The following is a 22,683-nucleotide window of genomic DNA, read 5'->3' as shown; positions in this document are numbered from 1 at the left end:
AGACACCACATTTGCTTTCGGAGCACTGTGTTCACTCTATGACTGCTGCAAAAAAAGGTCATAAAAATGAGTTGGTTGCATAAGTGCTTTGACCATCATGACTTATGATGGAAATCATGGGCTCCATTACAGTTGTTAGTTGATAAGTATCTGTAGAAGAGGAGTTAACCTGTTTTCTATTGCCCCACATAGCAGGACAAATGGGATGAAATTAAAAGAAAAGTACACCTGGGTTCGATATTTGGAGGAATTTTCTTCAGCTAGTGGAATTAGTTGTTTTCTGGAGTGATAGGTTCTTATCACTGGAGATCTTCAAATAAGAGTCTAGATAACCTTCCATCCCATATGCTCTAGCAAATTCTGTATGGACCCTAACCCTAATAGGCAGCTTAGAACAGCTGAACTCTGCAGTCTCTTCCTATTCTATAATTGTATGAAAAAGGACGCACAAAGTTTAATTAAGCGAATGAGTCAATTTGAAGCTAAGTCATGAGCCTGTGATTCAGCATTGATTTATCATGCACATAAATGCAACTTTCCAGTGGCCATCCAGTGCCCAAGAAAGGCAACCCACAATCTCGAAATCCTTTATCTGTCACAAACAATGGGAAGAGGACACGAACTATATTTGAAGCTTCAAATCATAATCATTGTACATTTATACTACAGTGAAAGTTAGATGTTTTGATATTGATATTGTAGTATATCACATAACTGATAACCGGCTAAAGAATTGTCCAGCTGACCTAGACATTATTTTACAAGGGAAAGCTGAATTAGTTTCTTGTTCTACAATGGATACAAAACTTAAGTTTGTATAACTGCACCTGCTCACTTGCCTTCCTGATTTTACTGTCAATTTGACGTCGGGTCAAAACATGTTTTTGTTTATATAATTTAAAAGTACAATATTCTCTGAAGGCATTACCTAAACAAAATGAACATTGTTATGTTTTGCAATCCTTTCCTTGTGAAAATATAAAGCACCTGCCATTTTTTTTGATAATGACAAAAGCTTAACAAAAAAGATGTTAGAAAAGACAGTATAGCAAAATAATGAGTTATAATTGTGAAGAAAGTTCCAAAAAATAAAAAATTCTGTACAGATATAGATTAATACCCACAAAGGTTAAATATATAGCCTATTAATAGTTATCTGTGCATTCTATAAATATTACTAATTTTATAACTTCTTGTGTAGAATAAACCTACTGCATATATTGCCTTCTAAACTAGACCTGTGTAACATGGAGCCCTCCAAGAAGTCTTGTGAAGCCTACCAGTGTTTTTTGTTTTTTTTAAAAAAAACAACTCAATTTTCTGCCACGAAATATTACTGCTGCCAAGCAGGATCTGCAGCTGCCCGAAAAGACACATTGCCAAGCACATCCAATGCCTCCAGGACTTAACCAGTACTGCTAGCCCAAGGGCTGCCATTGTGTTAGCCACCAAAATAGTTGATCAGTGTGACAGGTATTCCTTTGCAGCCCACTGCTACTTTTAAAAATGTCAAAGGAGCCCTTTCTCTTTTGCTAGCTTTGCAGCTGTGTTGCACATTATTCTAATCAAATCCCAGAAGAGCGGCGTCTCTAAAAAATGGACAAAAAGGCAATTCTAAGAAAGTCCACATATCTTCATGGAGGATGGAAAAAAGTTTATTATTTGTGATTGCTAATTATAAGGAAGTCCATATAATGAAGCAATCACCTTGAGGACTAGGAGCACCTTCACCTTCCGCCCTAAAATCTCAGTGGGGGACATTGGGCCAGTTATACTCAACCCAGCCACAGGGTGATTCATCTGGGCATCATAATGGAAAAGGGATTCCTATATATGGCCTCTAACGTTCTGAGGAAAATTGGGATATAAATCCAGTGCATGAATAATTTAATGAAGCGGTTTTCTACAAAGTTGTATACATGAAGCCCGAAAAAACAAGAGATGAAAATGGTTATAATAAAAGGAAAAGTATTGTTGAGTCGATGGTGCTTATTTCTGAAGCAGCGAGGCAGGATTATAGTGTACAGCAGGTTCTGATCTGTCTTTCAAGATCTGCAGGAATCTGGGACTTTTTTTTTAAGCAGCTACAATATCACACAGCAACGCAGCAAGGAACAAGTGACTAAAGAGAGAGTCAAAACCGGGAAACCTCAGAAGAGGAAAATTCCATAACTTTTCAAGCAGTTAACTTTTAAGAAGGCACTGAGTAGCCACTGGAGAAGAAACATGCTTTTTTTTGCTTTAGGTAAACATCCATTGGTGGATCTTTACCAGAATATGCGTGTCTATCAAGAGAAAATTAAACAGACAGTTGCCAGTTCTTAGGTCTTTTTTTCCTATGCCAGCTACCAACATTAAACACAAAGCTTAAAAGGTATACTGCAAATAAGGCTTGAAAAGCAAATCATCACAAGGTTACCTGCTGTCACTGTAGATTCACATACAATCCTCTGCACCACTCATTAATCAAAACTGGTGGGCACTGAACTGCTCACAAGTCTGTGCTACTTCAGATGGCAGGAACAAACAAATCCCTGGTCTCATTTTTACTTTGTCGTGCATCCTGAAACCGAAGGATACGCTGTTGGTTGCCTAATCACTCACAATGGACTTACGATACATTGTGTAATCTTTCCTGGTATCTAGTTCCAGTACAGAAAGAAAAAAAAAATAACAGCACTAAAAGCCAAAGATTAAAACAAACACACAGAGCTAGTTGAACTGGAAAAAGGCATCCCCATGTAAAGGTTTCGTTTCAACTTCTACAAATTTCAAATTATCAAGTAACCAAGAAAAGTTCCACGTGTGTGATGCAGAAATAAGTTACATGATAGTAAAAAGTAGCATATCACAAGCCACAATTCAAATATTAGCTATAGGGCACTGACCACAACTTCCACCCCACGTGTTTATTTGTTCCATTAATGAATAACCTTCATGTTAGGACTTGAAAATTCAATATAGATATATTTTAGAATATTATAACACATCTCAAAGAAGATTATCTAACAAGTAACAGCATCCAAAAAGGTACAGTTCATATTTTTATTATATAAAAAGGAAAGGATGATACTTTGATACAATATAAAATGAATATCATAAAAAACAATAGAACATGCATTGAGAGAAACTCCCTTGCAACCTTTCACATATTGAAAGACATCTGGAAATACCCAAATTTGAGGACATTCTACCCTCTTCTCAAACCTATAAAAGGGCCACGTATTGAACAGGAAAATACCTCAATTAATGCAGCAAGTGAATTAAATTCTGGCAGAAAGGTGTGGAGGGAAGAATTTAATCTCCAAGTAAAGATGAAGGAGAGGAAAATCATGTGACCATGAGAAACGTTTATTCTTCCTGCAGAATATTTACCTCAATCTTTCCTAATACATATAAAATATTTTGTGCACATCACAAAGCAAAAGATGCAAGAGCTTCTGTCGCCCAGTTCTCTTGTTAGAGATCATATTGCCAGTTCCTATTTAAAGGCCAACGCAAGGCGAACACAGCAGGTAGGGCTGGAAAGCATTCGTCTTGAAATTAATCCCGATGTGTTGAAAAGTCACGCGTGAAGAATGAAGCCACACCAAGTGTTTGGGGGGAGGAGGAGGGAGGGACAGGAGTGCCCGTGAGCCGGCATTTCACACGCACAAAAACAACCCAGTTTGCCCTTTGTCCCCTGCGATCTGTCAAATAAACCAAAGGGGGGGGGGAAGGAACTCTAAATCAAGGCTTTCTGGAGACACAGAGAGACGGGCGCACTTGTATTTAAGATGCCCGCCCAGCATTTATTACTTTTAAATGGAAAACTGGTACCAGGCTTTAGCGGCGGTCCTGAAACCGGACTGCAGCAACGGGAATGCCCGGTTGCCGCGTTTCTCAAAGAGCCTGCGACTCACCGTAGATCATGGCCAGGCCGGTCTCATGGAGGAAGCGGACCCGGCGATGCTTGAAAAGCCAGATGGTGAGAATAGTGAGGGTGAGGAGGAGAATGAACGTCAGGAGGCTCACGCTGTCTTGCCGGTGGCTCTCCTCCGCTTCTTTCTCCGTGGCGATCTCCTCCATGGCGCTGCTGCTGCTGCTCCGTTCTCCCAGGCACAGCCCAGGGACTGGGGAGAGGACGAGAAGCAGGAGCCGCAGACGCGCCATGGCAGGTTCCCCTGGAGCACCACCGCTCGTGCCCGCCTGCGTCCTCTCGGCGCGCCGAGCTTCCTGCCAGCAGCCACTGCAGCAGCCGGGCAAGGCTCCGCTCGGGCGACGGTGCTGGGCACTCAGGCAAGTCGCCGCTCCTGGCAAGGCAGGCGCCGAGCGACTTCGGCAGGCAGGATCGACGAACTCCGCCCCTCGGCGTCGCAGCTCCGGCATTAAGTTTGCCGAGGGGCGCTTGCTCTCCCGCCTCGTTTCTTAAAAGGCTGGCCACGCTTTAGGGTAGCGCGCCGCCCGCCCACCCTCCCGCTGCACAGGGGCGGGGTCTACGCTTGCAGCAGAAAGAGGTGATAGAGTGGGCTGCACCATTGCAGGCTGCGGGAGGGGTGGAAACCTCCCCGGATGCTCTCCTTTATCCAAGCAAAATATAATGACTTGGAAAGCTAGCGCAAAGCGAGTCCGAGAAAGGGCTCTTCGATTCGCTTGCTTGAATTACATGAAGAATTGCAGTCAAATTTCGAAAAAAAAATCCCCCCCAACCAAATCTTCGCATTACGAGGCTGTTCGATCCGTCTTTTTTTTTCGGCTGATGGAACTCTTCTTAGCTGGGAATAAACTGACTGCGAATGAGGTTCGTCTTTACCTGCTGCTTCGGAAAGCATTTCTGTTCTTGCGGCTTTTGCCCTCTTTCCCCAATTGCAAGCGGAAAGTAAAAAAAGACGTGGATGAACCAAAGAAATTACGGCAGGCCAATTTGGGACTGTTAATAACCCAGCCTCAAACCGAGGTCTTAAAACTCAGTTGATCATCTCCAGTTCTTCTCCTCGATGACTGAGTTTGCATGACCTAGTTAACAAGTTAGCCTACCAAACTGTAGCTTATTTCATTGTGTGTTCATCCCATCTATATGGTTCAATTACGACTTGGAATTTATTTTATTTATTTAATTAGTTGCCAAGCGATTATAAGATAACAGGTATAAGTATAAACATAGTTATGAATACACGAAATGGATACATATAAGAGAAATAAAAAGAAACAATAGGACAGGGACGGTAGGCACATTGGTGCGCTTATGCACACCGCCTACAGACCTCTTAGGAAAGGGGTGAGGTAGACAGTCTTAAGGTTAAAGTTTTGGGGGTTTGGGGAAGAAACCGCAGAGTCAGGTAGAGTATTCCAGACATTGACCACTCTGTTGCTGAAGTCGTATTTCCTGCAGTCAAGTTTGGTGTGGTTAACCTTGAGTTTGTATCTATTGTGTGCTCTTGTGTTGTTATGGTTGAAGCTGAAGTATTCATTGACAGGTAGGACATTGCAATGTATGATTTTATATACCATACTTAGATCGGACCGAAGGCGGCATAGTTCTAGGTTTTCTAGGTCTAGAATTTCAAGTCTGGTGGCATAAGGTATTCTGCAACGAGTAGAGGAGTGGATAACTCTTCTTATGAAATACTTCTGGATTTTCTCAACTGTTAATATCAGATACGTAATGTGGGTATGTGGTCCAAACCCAGAATATTGTGGAAACCATCGTTTATTCTGGGCAAGCAGGTTGTCAATGCACTTAGGATTGTATTAGTGGCTATGACTGATAGGAATCAACCACTAGGCACAAGATTGTCCCTTCTGCAAACACATTTACTTGGGAGTAGGCAGTACTTAGGACTTCTGCAAATTTTGCTGCATAGATTTGTGCACTGCAGTCCTTAAAGAAGATCTGTGTTTCACTAAGTCTCTTCAAAGTACTGGGAAATTTTCTAATTTGTTTTTCAGGTGTAGTGTTTTCACATGTTTCTGGTTTATAAAAATATATTTAAAACAAACCACTGGTAGCAAAAGAAAGTCCAGGACTGTATTGGTTGGAAACATGCAGAAGAAGCCTTCATTCTGCAGTGGATAGACAATGACTAAAATGATGATTAAATGACTTACATAACTACTTCAAATTAACGTAAATAAAATTCAAAACAGTAGTACCTTGAAAATTAAATATAAACAATGCTAACTGCACATATCTTAAGTTTTTTTCCTAATACCAGCTGTGATGAGAAAGTAAATACTTCATTAGAGAAGAAACTCCCAAATAGTTATTGAAAAGGGTTTTGGTTCAACTATTCTGTTTCAGCATCAGTCTTGTTCTACCACTTAAGAATAATTATGCTCAGAGGATATAATTGCCAAGAGTTTTCTTGTAATAATTATCAGATATATACTCAAAGTAGTATTAGACAAATGGAAAATATTAATCATAGTACACTCATTTGATTGCAATTCTGAGACAAGTATTGAGTTTGCTTTCTAGTAAGTGTAAATTGTGGTAAATTTAGCTAGTTCAGTCCCCCCCCCCCCATGTCATCATTTTAAACTTTTTTTAAAAAAAAAAAAATTTATTGGTTTTTAAAACAAACATAAACAAACAAAACATAAAACATCAGGCCATCTTCTATATATGTACATGCAGTGTGCCGGTTGGTTTACAAATTGTTTTGTGCTTCCATTTTGTAGTCTTCAATTACAATTACATTGTATATGAACTCATATTTTCAATCCAATATTAAATACATTGGTATCATTATTAATCAATCATTTGACTATACTTTTATTCATTCATGCTTTGGAAAATAATCATATTTTACTTAATTTGTTTTGTGACAATTCATATTATCATCCCAAATCTATCCTAAAAACATTTTGTAGATATAATAAGAAAAGAATACATCTTTATATATTTAGTATTTTCTAAAAGTCTACATATTTCATTACTATACTTTGTCTAACCATTGATAGAATAGATCCCAAACTTTATAAAATTGTTTATCATCCTGTTCTCTAATTTCAAATGTCAATCTGCTCATTTCAGCACATTCCAATATTTTCTTAATAATTTCCTCCTGTGATGGTATTTTCTCATTTTCCAGTTTTTAGCAAATACAATCCTAGCCGCTATTAATACATTTAAAATCAGGTATTTCAAATCTTTACTGTATATTTCAGGTAAAATTTCCAATAAAAATATCTCTGGTTTCAAGTCTATATGCTTTTTTGTCATTTTTTCCAACCACGTGTGGATTTTAGTCCAGTATTTTTTAGCATCCGCACAAGTCCACCACATATGGTAATATGAGCCAGATGTCTGATGACATTTCCAACATTTTTCAGATTTATTCTTGAACATTCTTGCTATTCTTGTTGGGGGAAAATGCCACCTGTAAAACATCTTATACAAATTTTCTTTATATTTTGTTGACATTGTCATTTTATAATTTTGAGACCACAATTTTTGCCATTTCTCTAGATCAGAGGTCTCATTCTCGCGGCCCGCGGGCCAATTGCGGCTCACAGGACGATATCCTGTGGCCCCCATCGTGATATGAAAGTATAATATTAGTGTATAATATAAATATAAAGTATAATATAAAGTATAATATTATGTGGCCCAGCCTCACCCAGACTCTGCCTCCAGCGGCCCCCAGGTAAATTGTGTTTGAGACCCCTGCTCTAGATCAATCCCATATCCAAAATTCTTCCCCCAAGCAATCATAGGTTCTTTAACTTGTTCTTCTTCTAGTTTAATTTCTAATAAATATCCATACAATTTTTTAATCACCTTTTCATCAGTACCTGTCAAAATCTTATCTAAATCAGTCAGTTTATCATAGAAACCTTCTGTTTTAAAATCTTTATCATACCTTGAATGTATTTGCGCATATGAAAACCAATTCATCTTTATACCTTGTTCCTCTAGTTTTTGTATAGATTTAAGTTCACCCTTTTCATTCAATATTTCACCATATCTAACTGTTTGTTCCTTTTTGTATATTATAGGATAAGAAAATGCTTCAATAGTCGATAACCAGACTGGAATTTTCAAATAGCATTGTCTTTTAATCTTCTCCCAGTTTAACCACAGAGACTCCCGTATATAATGTCTTCTAAAGCAGGGATCCCCAACCTTTTCGACGCCGCGCCCGGTTCCGGCGTCAGCTGGGCGCCAGCCCGGTTCCGGCGTCAGCTGGCGCCACCATTTTTTTACGAAAATCACTTCCGGTGATGTCACGGAAGAGATTTTCGTCAAAAAATGGCGGCCACGCTTCGGTGAGCTTTTCGGGTAGAAATGGCTTTCTACCGGAAAAGCTCACGAGCGCTGGCGCCGCCATCTTTTGATGAAAAATTGCTTTTTACCAAAAAGATGGCGGCGCCCAGCAACCAGCGGCCCGGTAAGCCTTGTTCGCGGCCGGTACCGGTCCGCGGACGGCGGTTGGGGACCCCTGTTCTAAAGTACCCTGTGTTTTAGTTCCTTTATACCATAAAAAGCATGCCACCCCAACAACAGATCATGTCCTTTTAATGTCAACAATCTAGTATTTCTTAATGTTATCCATTCCTTAACCCACATCAAATTTGTAGCTTGGTAATACAACTCCCAATTAGGCAAACCAAATCCTCCTCTTATTCTAGCATCTTGCAAAAGTTTTAACTTTATTCTCGCTTTCTTACCTTGCCATATAAATTTCAACACAATTTTATTTAAGTCTTCAAAATAGTCTTTTCCAGGCCTAATCGGAATTGTTTGAAACAAATATAAAATTCTGGGTAATATATTCATCTTGATTGTTGATATTCTCCCTATTTAATGACAGTTGTAAATTTTCCCATTTCGCCAAATCTAGCGCTATCTGCTGTTTAAGTTTGATATAATTATTTTCTTTTAGTGTACTGCATCTTGCTATCAAGTATATCCCCAAGTACTTGATCTTATTCGTAACCTGAATTTTCAATAAGTCTGCCAGTTCTTCCTTTTGTCTTAATAGCATATTCTTTGTCAAGATCTTTGTCTTATCTTTATTTATTTTCAAACCAGCCACCTTTCCATATGTCTCTATCTTTTCTATCAATTTTGATGCTGTTTCTAGTGGGTCTTCTAAAATAAAAACCAGATCATCTGCAAATGCTTGCAACTTAAATTCTTCCTTTTTAATTTTCATCCCTTTTATATTCTTTTCATCTCTAATATTTCTATTTAGCACTTCCAAAATTAACACAAACAACAGAGGTGACAGTGGGCAGCCTTGTCTTGTTCCTTTTCTTATATCAATAATGCTGTTTGCTTATGATATATAGCTTCTATTGCTTGAATAAATTTTCTAGCAAAGCCCATCTGTTCCAGCAGTAACAACATGAATCGCCAATTCACATTATCAAATGCCTTCTGTGCATCTAGAAATATCAAAGCCATTTGTTTTTCAGGATGTGCCTCGTAATATTCCAAAGTGTCCAAGATTACTCTCATATTGTCTTTAATTTGTCTCTTTGGCAGAAATCCATTTTGATCAGGATGAATATAATTATTTAAGTATTTTTTAAGTCTTTCTGCCAATATTGAAGCAAAAAAATTATAATCTGCGTTTAGTAGGGAAATAGGTCTATAGTTCTTGATTTGTAATGGGTCGGCCTCCTCTTTTGGAACAAGTGTAATATAAGCTTCTGACCATGATTTGGGTATCCTCTTCTTTAACATAACTTCATAACTTCTAGCAATGGAAGATTCAACAATTCTTGTAATGTTTTGTAAAATTCTGCCGGAAGTCCATCTGGGCCTGGTGCCTTTCCATTATTTTGCTTCTTGAGTGCTTCAGTTAACTCCATCATCGTTATATTGCTTTCTAACATTGTTTCAGTCTCTTTAGGTATCTGGGGTAACTTAGCATTCTGTAGGTACTGTTTGATTCTTTCCTCATCAATATTCTCTTGTGTGTATAGTTTCCCATAATAGTCTCAAATGATTTCCTTCTTCTCATTACTACCATAGCAAACTTGGCCTTGATCATCTATTAATTGCAATATTTTCCTTGACTCTTTCTCCTTTCTCAATTTATATGCTAACCATCTACCTGGTTTATTTGCATCTTCAAAGTAATTCTGTTTAGCACCTCTAATTTTCTGTGCTAATTCTTCTTTTTCTATTAGATCCATTTTATGTTTAATTATATCCATTTTTAACTTAATGTCCTTTTTCTGTGGCATTTTCTGTAGCTCTTTTTCAAGTCCTTTATACTCATCCTCTAATGCCTTAGAGGCTAATCTTTTCATGGTATTTCTTTTCCTTGTATAGTCTATTATCAAGCCTCTGGCATATGCCTTCATTGTATCCCATACATTCTGGATTGATATATCTTCTTTTTTGTTTTCTCTAAAGAAAAAAGCCAGTTCTTTCTCCATCCACTGTGTGAAGTCTTTTTCCTTTAAAATATATTATTTAACGTCCATCTAGATCTTCTTTGTCCTTTCCATTTAATTGTCATTGGATTGTGATCTGCCCAAGTACTTGTTTCAATATTTATTTCTTGGATATTAGTTAACAATTCTGCTGACATCCATATCATATCTATTCTGGACCATGATAAGTATCTATTTGAGTAGAAGGTGTTTTGTTTAATTTTAGCATTTCTTTCTCTCCATATATCTTTTAAGTTTATTTCATGTACCATATTAAAAAAAGATTTAGGGAGAGTCTTTCTGTTTTGCTTTATTGTTTTCTGTGCTGTATAGTCCAGTTTGTTGCCTACAATTCCATTAAAATCTCCCATCATAACTATATTAGCATAGTCCAGTTCAATTATTTTGATATGTAATTTTTTATAAAATTCTTCTTGTTTATTATTCAGGGCATAGATTGCAATCAGGAGTGTTTTCGTATTATTATCCATTATTTCCACCATTAGTATTTTTCCGTCATCATCAGTATAAATCAATTTCGCTGGAATATATAAAACCACTCCTCTTTTCTTACATTGTGTCAAGGAGGTAAATATTTTCCCTAGTTTTGGCTGTATCAACAATTGTTCATATTGCTTTTTAATATGTACTTCTTGTGGGCAGATTATATCAAATTTTAATTTCTCTAATTTATGGAAAGTTTTCCTTCTTTTAACGGCTGAATTAAGTCCATTTATATTAATTGTAATCAGTTTTTTCTCTTCCATGGTTATATTTTATAATTAGGATTGGCAGCTCTCGTGGATCTTGGTTCACGTTGATCTTTGGCTTCCTCCTTTCCACCTACTGCACTTTCCTCTTTTTCAGTCATCATTTGGCAATCCTCTTGGAATTCAATTAGTGAAATTTCTTTTTCTGCCCCTTCCTCTTTCCCTCTGAAAAATTCTGTATAAAATGATTCAGCTTTCTCAATTGAATCAATTCTGTATCTCTGTTCTTGCCATGTGAACATTAAACCTTCTGGAATCAGCCATCTATAATTCATCTCTTTTTTAAGTAGCAATTTGGTCAAGAATCGGTATTCTCTTCTCATCTCTCTCACTCTTCTGGGTACTTGTTTCAAAACCACAATCTCCTTATCTTTATATTTCAATGTTTTCTCTCTTGCCACTTGCAATATTTGCGTTTTAATGGCTTTCTTTGTAAATCTGATATGAACTTCTCTTGGTAGGCTATTTCTCATTGCGTATCTTGTGAAGACTCGATAAACCTTATCTATTTCATCCATCATCTTCTCTTCCATTATTTCCAAAGCTTCAGCCAATATTTCTATCATCTCAGCTAGATTTTGTCCTTTTTCTTCCTCTATGTTTTGGAATCTGAGATAAAATTCTGATCTGTCCATCTCTCATCTCAGCATACCACTTTTATCTTGTTCAACCAGTTAATCTGGTATCAATGTCTCCAATCTTCTTATCTTTTTGTTTATCTTCTTCTTCAATTTTTAGTAGTCTCTCATCATACTTCATCATCATTTGTTGGATGTTCTTGACTTTTTCATCGGTTTTCCCTGTTCTTTGTTCGATGTTCTCTATTCTCTTTTCAATATTCTCTGATCTTGTTTGAATGTTTTGAATTCCTTGCATAATCATCTGCAGGGTCACTTTTTCTTTTTCTTGTTCTTTCTCTTGCCTTAACATTGTCTGTGTTAAACATTGTCCTCCAGATGGCGGAGAGGAGGAAGTAGAAGTTGAAGAGCCGGTAGCTGTTAATTTCCTACTCATTTGAAACAATTCAAAATCTTCAGGTTCTTCTAGATCTTAATCCAATTGTAAAGTAACCAATTGCGATTCCAAATCAAAATAGTAGGAAAAAAGAAGCCAAATAATAATAATAATAATAATAATAATAATAATAATAATAATAATAATAATAATAATAATAATAATAGAATTTCTCCAGGTTCTTGTATACCTTAATCCAATCGATTAATTAGATAACAAGGAAAATTCAAAAATGAAGGAAAAAACCATAAATGTACACAAAGGAGAAAAAGTTGTAAAATCCTAAAAAAGATGGAAAAGTGAAGAATCAAAAGCTAAAAAAGAAGGAAAAATTCTTCAGGTTCTTCAACACCTTAATCCAATTAAGAGGTCTCAAATATAAAAGACTGCATAAGAGAAAAAGAAGAAGAAAGCCAGGAAGATAAAAAGAAAGAAAAAACCAGTATTGGAGGTAGATTGAAAAACAAAAATACCAGAAAATCAAAAAGAGAGAGAGAAAAAAGGCTGCTCCCTTAAAAAGAAAAGGAAGGGAATCATTAATACTAAAACTTTTCTTTTAAAATAAAAAACAAACATTAAAAAAATAACTTCCAAGGACAAGCATAAAGAAAAAAAAAGCAAAGACAAGTTCCAAAGAACTAAAAGTCCAAATAGCTATATCAAAAAGTAAACTGTTGAGGAGGTGTAGCACACACTGCACTTTGTTTAGTTATCCAAGGCTCTTGTTATAACACTCTTCTCCAGAAACTTATCACCTTTTCTTTTTTATTTATTTATTTATTTATTTATTTATTTATTTATTTATTTGATTTGCCAATTGTTTACAAGATAATAAGTATAAATGTATACATAGTTGTGAATACATGAAATGGGTACATATAAGAAAAATAAAAGAATAGGAGAAACAATAGGACAGGGACGGTAGGCACGTTGGTGCGCTTATGCACGCCCCTACAGACCTCTTAGGAAAGGGGTGAGGTCAATAGTAGACAGTCTAAGGTTAAAGTTTTTGGGGTTTGGGGAAGAAACTACAGAGTCGGGTAGAGTATTCCAGACATTGACCACTCTATTGCTGAAGTCGTATTTCCTGCAATCAAGTTTGGTGCGGTTTACTTTGAGTTTGTATCTATTGTGTGCTCTTGTGTTGTTATGGTTGAAGCTGAAGTATTCATTGACAGGTAGGACATTGCAATGTATGATTTTATATACCATGCTTAAGTCAGACCGAAGACGGCGTAATTCAAGGTTTTCAAGTTCTAGAATTTCAAGTCTGGTGGCATAAGGTATTCTACAACGAGTAGAGGAGTGGAGAACTCTTCTTGTGAAATATTTCTGGACTTTCTCAATTGTGCTAATATCAGATACGTAGTGTGGGTTCCAGACTGATGAACTGTATTCGAGTATTGGTCTAGCAAATGTTTTGTATGCTCTGGTTAGTAGTGTGATATTACCAGAGAAAAAGCTACGTAGGATTAGGTTAACAACTCTTAATGCCTTTTTGGCTATGTAGTTGCAGTGGGCTCTAGCACTTAGATCATTAGAGGTGAGTATTCCAAGGTCCTTTACAGAGCTTGAGTCATCAACAAGATCTTGACTATTCAGCTTGTATTTTATTTTCTGATTTTTTTGCCAATATGTAAGACAGAGCATTTATTTGTTGAGATTTGAAGTTGCCATTTGTTTGACCACTCTGATATATAGTCAAGATCTTTTTGTAGGGTAGCAGTATTGTCTGTGGTATTGAACAGCTTTACATCATCAGCGAAGAGAACGCAATTGCTCTTAATATGATCACAGAGGTCGCTTATGTAGAGTATGAAGAGAGTTGGTCCTAGAACACTGCCTTGGGGAACACCACTATTGACAGGTACTGGATTTGATAGTACGCTCCCGATTTTGACCATTTGTTGTCTGTTTGACAGGAATGCTTCTATCCAGTTATTCAGTTGTCCAGAGATACCATAGGATTTTATTTTTAGGAGTAGTTTGTCGTGTACCACTGAATCAAAGGCTTTACAGAAGTCTATGTAGATTGCGTCTATTGCTTTGCCCTGGTCGAGTTGTGTCGTCCATATGTTTTTGCAGTGTAAGAGTTGCAGATTACAGGATAGTTTTTTTCTGAAACCAAATTGTTTATTGGAGAGTAGGTTATTTGTCTCTAAGTGAAGGATGATGGATTGGTTAATAATTGATTCCATGACTTTACAGGTGACGCAGCATAAGGAGATTGGCCTGTAATTTTCAACTAGGCTTGGGTCTCCCTTTTTGAAGATGGGGATGACTGTGGCTTGTGACCATAGGTTAGGCAAGGAGCTGGTTCTGAAAGATTTTTCAAAGATTATGCTTAGAGGTTTGGCTATGGCAGTGGATAGCTTTCTTAAGAAGTAGGCACATATTCCATCCGGTCCAATAGATAGAGATGGTTTTAGGTTGCGTAATGCTTTTTCAACATTGTCTTCTGTGAAATCGATATGTATTAGATCATTGTTGTTATCTGTGGTACGGCTAGGAAATACTGGGCATGATCCATTGCTGTTTACAAATACTGAGCCGAAGAATGTGTTAAAGATGTTGGCTTTAATGGTGTCGTCGTTGCAGTCTTTACCATCAGGTCCTATCAAGGAGGGATGGACCTTGAGTCTTTTAGTTTGTTGTTTACAAAATTGTAAAAAGCACGGGTGGAATTGGTGCTTAGAAGGTTTTCCTCTTGTTTAATGTGATAATTGGTGCATTCGGTCTTTATCTGGTGGCATAAATTTTTGTATCGGTTTTTGAAATTGGCAACGTGACCAGATTTGTTTTTCCGCCAGAGTGATCTCTTTTTGGATTGAAGTTTCCTTATTGATATGGGTAATCTGCTTTTTTGTTTTGTTTTGGGAGTTGTTGTTGGTACATATAACCTTTTTTATAACCTTTTTTCTATAACCTTCAGCACCAGACTCCAGCTGTTGATAGAAACCCAGAAGAGTACCTGCAATAATACTCTCCCATGCTCTTATCAAATAGCAATGTCCTTGAAAAAAAGTCTCAGTTCTTTCTTTCTCAGCTTTTTCTGGTCACAAGAGAAATAGAATATTTCCAAGCCTCTAGTTGGCAGTGTTACAAAGTTTCTTTGCTTTCACTTTCCCCCTCCTTTTCCAAGCAAAATGCAATAAGAATTAATAAAAAAAAAAAGAAAAAGATATTTTAAAAAAAGAAATAACTAAATGGGAGTCTCTAGCCTAAAATAGTTACAAAATCAAAAAGGAGAAAAAAAATAGATGAAAAAGAAAAAACCAGTCCAGTTTCAAAATATAAGATCATGTATAGAAAATCCAGCAATGAGAAAAAAAAAACATTACTTTGACATTCCTGTTTAAAATCACCGCTTAATCACTTCTGTCAAAACTTTTACAGATTCTTTCTTTTCCTTAGGGTGTCCTTTCAGATCTTAGAATAAAGAAAAAGTTCTCACCAAACCGGCACACTCTCTCTTTCTGTTCTCTTCCGTTTCGGAGCTGTCCCAACTTCAGCAGCTTTAATGGCTGCCTCTTTGCCGCTGGCAAGAAGAGCTTCTCCTGGATCTACCAGGGACTTTGCGGTGTCCCTGGGATCGACAGGATGTGCTCTTCACTTTCACCGTCTCTTCGGGATGGTTTAGATCCAATAGGATCGTCCAGGAGCAAAGATATCGGCAGCGATCTCAGACCTCCATGCAGTATCGTCGCGACGCCAGCTCCGCCCTTTCCAAGCCCGCATTTCTCATTTTAAACTTCTTGATTATTTTGTATTATCATCAATTGGGTTAATTAATTCCTCAGAGATTTTTTTTTTAAAGAATGATAATGTTTACTTCCCTGACTGTTGAAAACGTTATATTAATCAGGAATAAATATAAATTCATCTCCTTGACAAGAAGCCATTGCTAGATGTAACCATACTGGACAACTTTTGTCCAGTATTCATTTCTCTCTTTTTAGGGAAAGTTATTGGGTAGGAGATTGCACAATAATTTCAGAGGATCCTGGATGAAACTGATTTATTCTAGACTCATTTCACTTGATTTCAGACCTGAGTATGAGTCACATAGCATTGGTTGTACTTTTGGATGACCTCTAGCATGAACAGGGTGTGAGAAGCACTTCCATCCTTGCTCTCCTTGACTTCTCAGTGGCTTTTGATATCATGGCATCCTTTTCAAACCATGGCATCCTTTTGAGCCAGTTCTGGGAACTGGGAATGAGTAGCATTCACTGTACTGGGTATACTGTGTATACAGTGTTGTTTTTCCTTCTTCCTCTGGGATTGGTTCCTGTCAATGTTGATTGGGAGTGAGAAGTCCTGTCTTCATCCCCTGCCTGTTGGGGAATTTTCAGGATTCAATACTCTTTCCACTCCTCTTCAACATACATCATAAGTGTCAAAGTCGCTGCATCATGTTGACATCATGTGACATTTCGTGATGTTTCGCCCTTCACAGAGCTTGGGTGGGCTTGGCTGGCAGATGACACATCTGGCCCATGGGCTGCCTGTTTGACACCCCGATCTACACGAACTCACTTGGTGAGGTATTATCACTATGCTGGAAATAGCCACCTTTCTGTCTCATCTCTTGGTAAATTATGTGATATTGTTGAGATTCTGCCTCAGTGTCTAGAGGCTGTAGGAATTCAACAGGCTTCAGCTAAGTTCTAGCAAGACTGAATGGTTGGGGATGTACAGGTTCCAGGGGTTCATCTTTAGTTCTGGATGGGATTGCCCCAAATAGATGTGGTGCATAAACTGGGGTTCTCTTGGACTTACAACTCCTACTCAAAGATCAGATAACAGGGGGCTTCTGTGCAATTTCACGTTGTGCAATTGAGTCTGTTCCTGCATTGGAAGGTTCTGCTTGCAGTTATTTGTGCCCTGGTCACTCCTTGAATGGATTATTGTAATGCACTCTTCTTTGGGCTACTCTCGAGAACTACAGTTGGTACAAAATATCACATAGTGAGCATTTATGCATGGTCCTTAATCAGTGCACGGTACATTTCTATTCCATATCTTGGTTGCTAAAATGTTTATTGATTCAATTAATGGTGCTAGTAATCATCTATAAAACCCTATACAGCATGGGGAAGGGTTGAGGGGCTGCCCCTCCCCAGTTGCACCCACCTATCCAATCAGATCTGGCAGAAGAAGGATATTATGAGCCCCATCTATGTATCATCTAGTAGGACCCAAGAAGACAGCCTTTTCTGCTGTGGTGTCCACCCTTTGAAACATCATTTCCACATATCTTAAATTGGCTGCAACCCTGGCCTTTAAGACGTGGTTTTGGCAACAGAGGTTTGGCAATGGTTGGGAACTTTTACAATGGATGTGTTGAGATGGATTTAGCTGCTGATCATGTCTTTGTTTTTAGTGTGATCATGGGTTTTATGTGTTATATTTATGTTTTAATTGGTGGTTTTTAACTGTCCAGAGTTAATTAGGTGAGATGGTAGCCATACTATTTGAATAAATATGGTATGCATCAATTTAAAATTAAATTCTATAAATGCCAGAAAATACAAAATTAAGACACAAAGACTTTGTACCATGATCCAATATAAACTTCAGCAAGTCCTATGTACATTTATTTGATATATGTTCAATTAAATCAAGTAGCATTTACTTATTAAACATGCATAGAATAGGTTTACATGTCCTTTGGAATAACTGTTTTTCATTTGCCTAACTACACAAGAATTTATGCTACTCTGTATCATAAAGGAAGATTAGCAGTTTTGTAGTAGCTACTGAGATCATATGGATGACGCTAGATGCTAGCAGCAAACTGCAGTGTCTAAAAACCTGTATAGGGCCTCTTGGCTACTTGCATGATCTCATCCTCTATCTGTTGGGTTGGAAAGTCCCGGACTTTCCAGACATATAGGTGATCTCATTTACTAACATCACCACTAGTTTTAAGGATTGGTTGGGAGTTTGTACCAATGTAGATGGGAGGTTTCACCCATGTGGGATCTATTCTCCAATCCAAATACTGTATCTATGCTACTCTTCCTTGCTTGTAAAAATAGTATAAAAGAATAAATGCTGCCAAGGCAGTCAGACATCTTGGCACCCTGCACAATGACTGATCTTTGAAATCCATCACAGTTTCTTTTCTCAGAAACTAAAATACTCGATCACATGCTTGGCAACATGAGATAATACATGTAATACAAAAGCAGATCATAAAGTATTTATTACCAAGGCTACATCTTCAATCCAATCTGATTCTGAGTTCACCAGCTGGAGTGGAATTCTAATTTCAAGAACAGAAAGGCCACAAATGATCAAGAGACAATTTCCTTCTATTTTAAATCAAGTAGGCATTTTTGGATCATCTTGAAATTAATTCACAGAAAAAGAGAAGAATCAACAAGTACTGAGTTACATCCTTTGAACGTGTTGATTAGACCAGTAATCCCCAACCCTTGGTCCATGGACTGGCATTGGTCCGCAACCTGCCAGGAACCAGCCTGTACAAGCAAGCGAAGCCCCTTCCCTGCACAAGCAGAACCATGAAACCACTCCCCCACCTGGTCTGTGAAACACCCAAAAGGTTGGGGGCCACTGGATTAGACTGAAGAGGCTGGGATCTGGGACTAGAATACTATGAGATTGGGACTACTATTTTCTTCCTTTGACTTTGGAAGTCAAACCATCTCCTTTTCTTTCATTTGAGGTTCTGCTTTATAAAAGAAGATAACCTATTATATCACAGAAAAGGGCTATCTTGACAAAAACCACTTTTCTAATACTTGTACTTAAGAGCTGTTACAATTTTCTTCCCCTTGATTTTAATAGGATTAAATTATAAATTGTACGCTATTCATATAGGATGCTGTAATTTATTCTGCAGCAATAAAAGTTAATGCATTATGATTCAAATATATTTTTCATGTTAGTGTCATCTCAACATGCAAAAAATAGGTAGCAAATTAGGGGTTTTTTTTAAGTGACCTGCTTGGTACTTGAATGATAGACCACCAGAAAATACCAGAGACATATGTTAGAGAGGGAAAAGCTCTGGAGAAGGAAATAGCAAGAAGACTGTGTGGATATATTTAGATTGTGATAAGCAGTTGAGATTTAGCTTAAGGCCTTTACTTTGCTTCTCATTAAGTATACATAGGACTGCTTTAATTCTTCACACATTTTTAATAGAGGCTTCATGTTTCAAAATCATTGGGAGCTAGCCAGCATACAAATTTAATAAATAAAATACTGTCTAATCATCTCAGCTGCCTAGCAAAATGTTGGCAGATGCTATTGACTAAATAAAATGTGCACAAGGGATTTTAGTTCTGTAAATTTAATAGAGTAGCAGGAAACAGTGAGTTCCAGTCCAGCCTCCAGCACAAAGCCAGCTGTGAAATTTTGTACCAATTACTCAATTATGAAAGTCTTGCCAAGAAAACTTGAGGGACTTGTCCAGCCGGTTGCTGGAATCAAAACTAACTTGAAGGTACAAAGCAAATAAGAAACTATGCTCCTATTGAGTGATTATGTGCCATCAAGACATTGTCAGCTCTTAGTAACCATACATTTTTCTCCATGATCTGTCCCTAACTTGATCTTTCCAATCTTCCATCAATTACCACTGTAACTGAATCCATCCAGCTTACTGCTGGTCATCCTCTTCTCCTTGTTTCCACTTTTTCTAGCACAGAGCCCTTGTTCAGACAGCTGGGTATATAATGTGTCCAAACTAGGATAATTTGATCCTGGTCATTTGTGCGAACTCAAGTGAGAACTCTGGCTGGAATGCTAATGTTTATCTTAATAATCTATATAGAGGAACCGTTTATGTTTCCTTAGAAGTCCCATCATATTTAGTAGAAGCCTCTTCCCATGTAAGGAGGCATAAAAAAGCTTTCCGTTGACAGTATTCCACTTTTTAATGTGTAATTACAAAAAAAAATCGTCTTAAAAGAGTAAAATATTATACCTTAAGAACCAGAACAGAACATCCCTCTTGGTAAACAGAAAACTTGCTGGTACCTTCCAGGCAAGAGATTAAATCTTTACAGGTCATGCTATAATAAATATATCATAAAATAGCCGACCATTCCAGTTAGCCGCATAATCCACGCTACTTTACTACACCCAGGAAAGCAGGATTCGTAGGTTCACGTGCAGATCTTTTGAGGCTGGTAACACTATTCCTTGTGCCTTCGGGCATCAGCAGAATGCTTTTTTCCCCCCCGCACTGAGCAACCTGTGTGCACAGCCTACTCGAGGCTTCAGCAGCGACATAGGATGGACCTCACACTTGTGTTAAAAACGCCCTTCGTTGCCCCCGGCCCCCCTCTCCACGCCCCCAACAAAAGCAACACATCTCGGAGCGCGCCGGCGCGCGCGCAGAATGGCGACAACGGCTCGCTCCTTTTACAGACAATTCGCTTCCCGGCTTCCAGCTCACACGGCGAGCAGCGGGGCCGACGTCGACGCGCTTCGTTGTTTGTCAGCGAACCAGATTGACGGAAATCTTTGACAGACGATGCTGATTGGGAGAAACGCCGGGAAGGGCGGAGCCGCGGTCGCCATGGGAGACCGGTGAGGGAGAAGCCGGAAGCAGGCGCTTTAAGTTAGAGGGTGGGGCGTATTCAGTTATATTTCCTTCGCGGGAGGCGCCGGGGTTGTTTGGGCTGGAGGGAGGCGCCGTGAGAGCAGCGGTTTGCGGTGGGTGGGTGGGTGTTCGTGTTCTGAGGTGAAGGAACAGATTATGGGCTGCTTCTTCTCCAAGAGGCGGAAGCAGGCCAAAGAGGCGAAGGCTGGCGCGGAGAGCGGAGATCGGAATGGCTCTCTGTCCGCGGAAGCCGACAAACAACCACAGTACAGTTGGGACCAGCGAGCCAAGGTAACCGTGGTTTCCTCCTCTGAAAGCGGCTGCCCTTGGGGGTGGGGGGTTTGCTGCCGAGCGCACAGGGCTACTTCCTCTTCTTTGCTGGTTGCGTTTGCACAACATATTGGGATCCATGGGGCTTGGCTGGTGGTGTGTCGCGCGAGCCCTCCTCGCCAGTTTGGCTAGATCAGGGGTCGCCAACCTTTTGGACCTCAGGGACCAACAAACTCATAATTTTAAATCCCGCGGACCAGAGAAACCCTGGGAAAAATCCCCCCAAAAAAGTCTGCAGGAAAATTCCCCACCCCATTTTCTTACCGATGGATCATTCTTTATTTGGGGTCGCAGGATGCCGTCTCCAGCAGAGAAAGAGAGACTTTTGGCTTCATGCAAGGAAAGCAGCAGAAGCAGCAGAAGTCTTTCTTTCTCTCCCCCGAACTCTGCCAGAAATGAGACTTTGTGAGACTTGTCACACCAGGGCAGCCTCTTGGAGCAGGATGTCTTGCAGGGTCCCAAAGACTCATTTCTGGTGGAGTTTGGGGCAGAGAAAGAAAGACTTTTGCTGCTTTCCTTGCCTGTAATCAGAAAGAAGCAGCCCGGTAGCCAGGCCCCCTCCCTCACTATCATGTTGTGTGCAATGGAAAGACACAAGCCTTGTGTTCCCATGGGCCATGTGGGTGGCGCAGCCTTGTGTTCCCATACAGCCTGGATTAATTGCTTTGAGGGTGACATTTCTCTGCGGACCACCAGTGGTCACCGGCCCACTGGTTGGCGACCACTGGGCTAGATCATGAATCATCACTGTGTCTGTGTGAACCCAATTGGTTGAGTTAATCCCATTTCCTGAGATACAGTATACACCAGCCGTTCCTTTGAAACAATAGAAAATATTGGTAGCTCGGGTTTTAGATTTTGGCAGTGGTTTGATCTCCAAGTTTGCTTCAGTTTGGTTTCTGAACGTTTCGTTACCAGACTAGGTAACATCAGCAGGATTGTCTTGCTCTATTTCTCTTGTTCTTCCAGGAACTGTTTCTTCTCTCCTTCCAAGGAGATTTTCCCAACGTCGGTTTTCCTCAAACGGTTACCATTCTAGCTTGGTTGGGAGCAGAACTCTCAAAAATATTGTGCTGAATGAAAATTCTGGGTGTTGTGCCAGATTTGGGGAAGCTTGCTTCAGCCCATCTGACACCTCACCATCACCTTTCGCAATGTTTTTACTTGCCTGCTTGGTCTTGTCAGATGATTCCTGTAAACGATGGACAGGCTGCTTGTGTGGCAAATAAACGTTATCTGCAGCTTCTTCAGGATTTGAAAAGTTATTCTTGTCATCTCAAAAGATGTGTGATTAGATATTCTTTACCAGCCTTTAACCATCCTAGTGAATTTGAAGCATTGTGGTGAGTCTTCTCTGTGTGGTAGGAAGCTTCCCAGCCTTTAGAAGCAGTGATTTGGGCTTGGGCAGATAAATGGTATTTAAATTAGATTGCTACAGTGTATTTGTGCATGGGTGTCATAGATCAAAACAGCTGCAAAGTTAGAGAGACTGTAAGATATTGAAATTAAAAAAAATCAGGGAGCCTTTGGAGGAAACAGGTGTTGATGAAACTATCACAAACTAGTTTAGTATTGCCACAACCTTTCTTGTTGACTTTTGTTTTATCAATTATAATT

The 22,683-nt window shown here is 38.9% G+C and overlaps 3 protein-coding genes across 6 annotated transcripts in view; 1 reads left to right on the top strand and 2 right to left on the bottom strand.

Moving 5' to 3' along the window:
* Nucleotides 1-4,380, bottom strand: part of SLC9A7 (solute carrier family 9 member A7) — a 58,548-nt gene extending 54,168 nt beyond the window's left edge. For both annotated transcript variants that reach the window (XM_087967092.1, XM_087967094.1), the window contains exon 1: nucleotides 3,903-4,380. In XM_087967092.1, coding sequence (XP_087823218.1) covers nucleotides 3,903-4,368 — 466 coding nt within the window. In that variant the 5' untranslated portion in view covers nucleotides 4,369-4,380. The remainder of the gene's footprint in view (nucleotides 1-3,902) is intronic.
* Nucleotides 1-22,683, bottom strand: part of TUBGCP5 (tubulin gamma complex component 5) — a 379,326-nt gene that overhangs the window by 139,570 nt on the left and 217,073 nt on the right. The window lies entirely within an intron of this gene.
* The window catches only part of RP2 (RP2 activator of ARL3 GTPase), a 29,783-nt gene continuing 11,515 nt past the window's right edge, over nucleotides 4,416-22,683 (top strand). The window contains exon 1 of one of the 3 annotated variants that reach the window (XM_087967095.1): nucleotides 4,416-4,780. In XM_087967095.1, coding sequence (XP_087823221.1) covers nucleotides 4,580-4,780 — 201 coding nt within the window. In that variant the 5' untranslated portion in view covers nucleotides 4,416-4,579. Of the gene's footprint in view, nucleotides 4,781-20,504; nucleotides 21,028-22,683 lie in introns of those variants that run through there. The other 2 variants (XM_087967096.1, XM_026666855.2) reach the window with 2 other exon arrangements.

Source organism: Notechis scutatus, chromosome 5 (assembly GCF_049901735.1).
Source record: "Notechis scutatus isolate UNSWTSFEM ecotype Mainland chromosome 5, rNotScu1.2, whole genome shotgun sequence".
Classification (NCBI taxonomy): Eukaryota; Metazoa; Chordata; class Lepidosauria; order Squamata; family Elapidae; genus Notechis; species Notechis scutatus.
The sequence above is the reverse complement of the archived record's forward strand: the minus strand, read 5'-3'. Positions and strand labels throughout refer to the sequence as shown.